Here is a 7446-nt window from a genome sequence, read left to right as displayed (position 1 = left end):
GGTGTCCTGCCAATGGCAAACATCTGGTGTAGGAAGAGTGGAATTTCCTGTGCTATAATAATTTATGATCAATCATGATTATGTAACAGTTGTTGCATGCAGTCACTGAGTAGAATACATTTGTAGAATACATCAATAATTAAATATTCAGGAATTGTAGTTTTCTTTCAATTCAGTGTTGTAAATGTTTGCTCTTCTAAAGAGAGAGAGAGAGAGAGAGAGAGAGAGCGCAAATCTGTAACAATCTATAACAATCTATATCAGGGACCTAATACAATGCTACAACACAGTGCAATATGCTTCTTCTGCTTTCTTGTTGGCTTTAACCATTCTCACATTAAACATCAAATGAATGCACTAATTACAAAGTGAATATTAGGAATTACTTAACCAAGCAGCACTGCTGTCACTAGGTCACTTCATTCTGCAGATTAACAAAACACAAGCTCAATGTTAGTGTAAAGTCAGTCCTTTGTCCACTAGTCCCCATGCCACCCACAGAGTCAGGGATGCCTATTCTCCAAACTGTATACTCATTTCAGTAGGCAGAGTTTGTACTCCTCCTGCAGTCAATGTCTTTGTCAGGTCAGAGGTTGACTCGGGGCCTGTCCTCTCCCTCTCTGATTAGTTGTAGCTCCATTTAATTAGCTGGGACTGCGTGTGATTGGTGGTCCCAATCAGCCAGAATTGGGATGACATCACCTCAGTGCTAACTTAAAATTGTGGAAAAAAAGAATGAACTGATGCACTGCAACAACCAAACCCCATAGAGATTAGACATTGCCGGCCATAGGATGGAAGATGCCAGAATTAAAGCCTCCAAAAAGAAGTGTACAGACTATGAAATCTATTCCGAAATCACTGCTGTGACATCAACCGCTGGTGAGGAAAAAAATACTATCTATCTATCTATCTATCTATCTATCTATCTATCTATCTATCTATGTATTATCTATCTATCTATCTATCTATCTATCATCTACCACTATAAATTGATGCAATTATTGGCAATGGTACATCATCATTTTATTAAGAATGTAAAAAAAAAAGTTAAATGTCCAGTAAGCAAAATCTATCTATCTATCTATCTATCTATCTATCTATCTATCTATCTATCTATCTATCTATCTATCTATCTCTATTTCTCTCTCTGTCTCTCTCTCTCTAACATGTTTTAATTATGACATTGCCATTATTACATGATTGCAGTATAACAGAAAATTATAATTCTAAGGTAAAGTGTTAAGTAAGCAAATATATGTTCATCTATCTATCTCTTTCTCTGAAATTATTTAATTATAAAATCAAGAAAATTAGGAAAAGTAAAACATTCAATAAGCAACATACTGTATATATTAATAAAAAATCTATCTATCTATCTATCTATCTATCTATCTATCTATCTATCTATCTATCTATCTATCTATCTATTTTTCATTCTTCAGTAATACATTCCAATTATATTACATTATACAATATCATTATATGATATCAAGAATTATAAGTAAAGTAAAAGTTACAGTTATTAACATTTTCTATCTATCTATCTATCTATCTATCTATCTATCTATCTATCTATCTATCTATCTATCTTATCTTATCTTTCTATCTAACTATCTATCTATCTATCTATCTATCTATCTATCTATCTATCTATCTATTTTTCATTCTTCAGTAATACATTCCAATTATATTACATTATACAATATCATTATATGATATCAAGAATTATAAGTAAAGTAAAAGTTACAGTTATTATTTTCTATCTATCTATCTATCTATCTTATCTTATATCTATCTAATCTATCTATCTATCTATCTATCTATCTGTCTGTCTGTCTGTCTGTCTGTCTGTCTGTCTGTCTGTCTGTCTGTATGTCTGTCTGTCTGTCTATATATGCACATCCTATATAATAATGAAATTATAATATTACCATAATTAGTTTATTTTAATATAATATATGTCATACTCATAATATGTCGCTATGTAAAGCGTGGCGTAAATTGTCGGCGCTATATAAATACCAATAATTAAAAAAAATTAAAAAAATGATAAGTAAGTTGTAAGAATGGAAGAACACTTCTGTTTCAGATTATCAGATTACCTGCAGAGGAAATCCTGTTAATTCTTATCCCTTATGAATGTATTTGTATAGATGACATCATGCAGTGTGGTCAGAGGACTGGTGTAATGTACACATGAAACGTTGGCATTACCATCATTATTTTATCATGATATGGAACTCCAGTCCATGTCTTCCTCCCTAAAATGTTAACCACTAGCAGGATGTGTTTAAACTCTCCGTAGATATATATAGGGACAAAATGTAAGAAAAGCCATATAATTTTGCACATTCGCTAGCATTCACCATACATATTCAGAAAAATTCTAGCAGCAGGTGCGGAGGGTGAATACATACCGTATGCGTGGATGGATGGAGTGCAGTAGATCTTCTATAGGTATCATTAATTTTACCTTCAAGCTGTGAATGTCAATAGCTCACACTGATGGCTGTAACATTCGCTGTATTATAAATACAGGGAACTTTCCCGACAGGTGAGATTCCACTGAGGGATGAGAAATAATCATTGAGCGTGACTTGCAAACACATGGGTGGTGAATGGGTATCTAAAGTGAACCATCCTGTGGTATTCAGTGGTGTATAAACGGTGAACTGATCATTCACCATGTGGTAAATATGCCTTTATTTTTTTCTTATCAAATTGAGGAGAATCTCCTGCCCGAAAAAGGGGTTCATTAATTAATTGAAGTAATTTATTTAACTTGGGTTTGTCTGCACTCCAATAATGTAATGATTTTGGAAAAACAAATTGTGTACGGAGAAAATTATCTGCAGTATTCAGCTCAATGTGAAGAGAACCCGACTCTCTGCACCTTTTCCCACTAGAATCAGATTTAAAGTAACACCCTAACACATTTTAAATAAACATTTTGCGGTATTTAATTGTGTTCTCTTAGCAAGGAACTTCACCCACCTAGCAGCACTAGGGTCCCCTGTTCAAATCCCTGTCAGGATGCCATCTGCAAGGAGTTTGCATGTTCTGCCTGTTCTTGCATGGGTTTCCTCCGATTTACTCCCACGCTCCAAAGACATGAAGGCTAATTGACTCATGTCCAAAAATTGGCCTTGCATGTAAGTGTGATAGGGAGTGTAGATGGTAAGCTCTTTGAGGGCAGGCACTGATGTGAATGTGCAACTATGTAAAGTGCTGTGTAACAATTGTTGGCGCTGTTTAAATACCTGTAATAAATGAAAAAAATCCCTAACACTGGTCCTGTATGATAATCAAAAACACATACTTATTAGTCCATGCCATGGAGTCCAACATTGTCTTCCTAGCAGACAAAGTTTTTATTAGCTTAGCTCCCACGCAGCCATCTTGAGCAGGTGAGATTATTTTTATTGGTGAAGGTTCCCCTTTAAAATCTCTAAATATTTCTTTAAGCAAGAACAGTTCCACCGTTTGGTTATTATTTACACCTATTTCCTTTGAAACTAACTTCTGCTTTTTTTTGAGAATGCCTAAACGGTAATCCTTATCTTGTGCTTATCTTGTGGTTGGCGTAGCAGGAAATTAGGGTTTTGTGTTTTTCAACTGCTTAAAGTGAACCTGTTTTTTATTTAAGTTTTAATTCAAGTTTTTTTGTATTTTTCTTATGTCATGGGCATGTACAGTACATAGGGCTTATGCCAATATTAGCTTCATGAAATTGGTACTTGCCCATGCTTTTTCCCGCCTCCTGTGCTTTGCTATTGGCCACTGAGCCCAGACATCACATTTGGTAAGCCATAGCAATGCTCAGATGGTGCACAAAGAATCTTCACGGAATATATCTTTATTTCATTATTTATTTCATTTATTTTATTACTGTAAAGTCCATAAAGGCAACACTTACATGTTTCCACCCTACTGGGCCTTAGTCATAGCAGCTATACTATGACTAAGGCCCAGTGGGGCTGAAACATGAGATTAAGTGTTGTTTTTATGCATTTTACATTATCAAATAAAGATACATTCAAAGGAGATTGCATATGTGCTACAATCCTGCAGTAAAGTGATGTGCATCCTTGGAAGGTAGATTGTGGCTTTGCACCATAGTGGTTAAGTGCGGGTTGATGTTTTCATGTTTTCAATAGTCTGCCTTAAGCTTTTGGTGTTCTCGGATCATTATAAAGAAAACACATTGAATGTCCAGATACTTCTGGAAGAAAATATATATTTTTTTCTGAACTTATTCTATAAATGTTGATTGATGTCCTGCGACCCTTGTCAGCACAGATGCAGGAGACCATCCCTCCTCAATGGGGATAAGCAGAGTGAATTCAGCAAAAATACAGATTTTTCCATTGGAAATCAGTGGAAACTCTAAATTTCCCTCTTTGAGCTGCTTGAAAAAAAATATATATATATATATACGACCTACTCATTTTATTTATAGGGTTTTTTAAAATGTATTTGGAGTAGTTTAGTTAATTTAATTTAGCGTTCTTTGTATTTGTTATTTTTCTTTTGTTGTGTTTTTGTTACTTTTTAAGTTTTTTTCTGTATAAAAAACATACACACGGCTACTCACTGCAGTGTGAAGAGTTTGGGGAAGACAGGAGAAGTGAACAATCTAGGACAATATAGCTGAACTGGAAAAAAAATCTCCAATTCAGCTCACGTTCCAGTTCAGCTATGTTGTCCTACAATGTTCTCTTCTCCTGCCTTCCCCAACTCTCCACCCTTTTGTGAAAAACCCTGACAATGGCTTAGCGGTTAGCACGTCTGCTTTGCAGCACTGGGGTTCTCAGTTCAAATTCCAGCCTGGACACTGTATGCATGGAGCTTACATGTTCTTCCTGTGCTTGGTTAAGTTTCTTCTGGGTACTCTGGTTTCCCCCACACTCCAAAGACAAACTGGTAGATGTATTTACTCCTGTCTAAATTGACCCTAGTACAGTATGAAATTGAGATAAAGACTGATTGTAAGCTTCTTCAGAGCGGTGACTGATGTGAATATGTAGTGTGTAATGCACTGCATACATTGTTGGTGATATAATAAATACCTGTAATAAATAAAATAATGAGGCTGGACATTTAAAATAAGCAACCGCCAGGAGCCATTTAAGACTTGTAGCACCCTTAAACCCCCCCCAAAAAACACCCTAATTTCACTTACCCATTGACCTTAAATTCATTCCGCCAAAATGAAAACCATCAATTTTTCTCATCCCTTCTTCTCAACAAACATAAGGGGCAAGTGCCATTAGAGCTGGCATTCTTACCAAGAAGGGTAGAAGTACGGGAAACCCTGTCATTCTTTACAGTATGTAACTGCTGCTCCTGAAGTAGGGGTACCCTGTCATTCTTTACAGTATCTAACTGCTGATCCTGACGTTTGATTGGTTACTGTGGATTATACACAAGTCAACAGCTAAATCAATTTGGTACAAAAAAGTCTACCTTCAGATCCGTAAAGTCATAAAGATGCATTGTCCTAACTGTGTCTTGTCTTTCTTCCCAGACATCCATAATTCATATAAGCCATTTACCAATGACGCCGGTGTCGACAACACCACTTTATTGTCATCGGGCAGACATGCTCCACCTCATTATCCCACCCCAACTAGAAGAAGACATCGCACCACCTTCAGCCAAGAACAGCTGGAGCATCTAGAGACAGCGTTTGGCAAGAATCACTATCCAGATATCTACTGCCGGGAAGAACTGGCCAAGATCACCAAGCTCAATGAAGCCCGGATACAGGTAAGATTATTATTACCACTGCAGTGAATGGCACTTTATTGTGCTACCATTAATGTTACTGCTATTACTACTGAAGATAACAATAGACTATTACAAAAACCCCTAATCTTCTCCATCAACTGTTTCAAATGTATTCCTCCATTACAGAAATTATCCAGCCTAGGATTACTGGATTACTAAACAGTGATTTGCATATTTCTACTATTTGTCAAATGTTGACAGCTAAGCCATCCATCCATCTCCCACCACTTACCCTTTCCATGGACATATGCAGAGAGCTATAAGCACATGACTATCACAGAAACGGCTGAGATAACTTTAATATATGGGGCTGTGATAGACATCCTGACTTATCATTCTCTTTGGAAAGTGGAAGGATGTTGGCGCCCAATGGGGGGGGACACCTGAGTCTCTAGAGACAGACGGGAGCAGAGGTTTCGGTCATTGATTGTGCATTAGTGAGTTGTTTATAAGCTGAATGCTTCATATTTGGCAATAGGTTTTGGAAACAGTGGCACAGAAAAGAGTTGCTTTAAGTCATCTCGCTTCATAAAAATATCTAATTGGCAGTCGCCTACGGGTTTTGCAGTATAATATTTTGCATTGTTTTTTTAGATGAAAGTGACCTTGTCAGGGTATCAAAAATCCTAAAAGAATATGCCTTGCAGGGGAAAAGCTTTATACTAACCTCTCCAGTGGATGTGCCACTTCTGTCAGTCTCTTTTGTTACTTCTGGGAGTGTCAAATGCCTGTTTCCTACTGTACACCATGGCGCCATTGTCCAACACATACGTCACTACAGGATTCAGCAGTGATGTAAGGGTTGGAGGATGGGACCATAGCGCACACAGGACAAGGGAGGGACACAGGCATCTAACAGTCCCCAAAGTGTTAAATGCTAAAGAGAGACTAAAATGAAGCAAATGTAGGAGACGTGGGCCACCCCGAGAGATGGAATAACGGCAACAGATGGAAATGATTTACAATTTGCACAAATATTATAAAATTCCTTAAATTTACAGGTTTGGTTTCAGAATCGGAGGGCGAAACATCGAAAACACGAAAGAACGAATCAGAAGTCAATGACAGCAAGTGGTATGATTGCCTGCGGGAGCCTGATTCCTGGTGTGTGCTCCGTGCCTCCTGGATCTCGTCAGTACCAGTATCCCCACACCCTGAACCACATACCCCGCTTCACATCTATGGCACCTGCAGGGTACCAGCCAGCATCATCCGTCAGTCAGTTCATGTGTTCTAGCACACACCCCCCTCTGCCCGCTGCCACCCCACCCACTCGCCTACATGATGACTGGTACAATTCACTGCGGTCTATCAATTCCCCGGGCACAGGATTAGCGTCATCAATGATAACCTTAACACCAATGACTGCCATAGACCCAGCGTCACCCTGGAGTTAAAATGTATTTTCTTCTGCTCATTTGGGGACATGTGTACATGATGTAAAATAAAGTGATGTATAAAAAAAAAAAGCTCTTGGAGTTTATTTAATGATAAGTTTAATTAAAATTTTAAGTTTAATTAAATCAGCAGTTTGAAGATTGGTAAAGTGACAGATTCTCTTTAAAGCCCACTTGCTGACCCACTTATACCATCCACGTACTCCTCGCTGCTCTGTTGCTCCTGGTATCCAACCCTGTATAAGATGCATGTTGG

General features: G+C 37.6%; 1 protein-coding gene across 1 annotated transcript; it reads left to right on the top strand.

The window, feature by feature from the left end:
• Nucleotides 1-794: 794 nt before the first annotated feature.
• Nucleotides 795-7190, top strand: LOC108804513 (homeobox protein prophet of Pit-1-like). Its single transcript, XM_018576299.1, has 3 exons — nt 795-882; nt 5531-5772; nt 6795-7190. The coding sequence occupies exons 1-3, from the start codon at nt 795-797 to the stop codon at nt 7188-7190; spliced, it is 726 nt and encodes a 241-aa protein (XP_018431801.1).
• Nucleotides 7191-7446: the final 256 nt, after the last annotated feature.

The sequence above is a fragment of the Nanorana parkeri genome, unplaced genomic scaffold (assembly GCF_000935625.1).
Source record: "Nanorana parkeri isolate BGI_ZX_2015 unplaced genomic scaffold, ASM93562v1 scaffold63, whole genome shotgun sequence".
Taxonomy (NCBI): Eukaryota; Metazoa; Chordata; class Amphibia; order Anura; family Dicroglossidae; genus Nanorana; species Nanorana parkeri.
The sequence above is the reverse complement of the archived record's forward strand: the minus strand, read 5'-3'. Positions and strand labels throughout refer to the sequence as shown.

Coding starts and splice junctions, on each gene's coding strand:
- LOC108804513 (XM_018576299.1), top strand. CDS start 795: ATGGAAGATGCCAGAATTAAAGCCTCCAAAAAGAAGTGTACAGACTAT. Junction 883..5,530: donor TGCTGTGACATCAACCGCTG/GTGAGGAAAAAA, acceptor CTTTCTTCCCAG/ACATCCATAATTCATATAAG. Junction 5,773..6,794: donor TCAATGAAGCCCGGATACAG/GTAAGATTATTA, acceptor TTAAATTTACAG/GTTTGGTTTCAGAATCGGAG.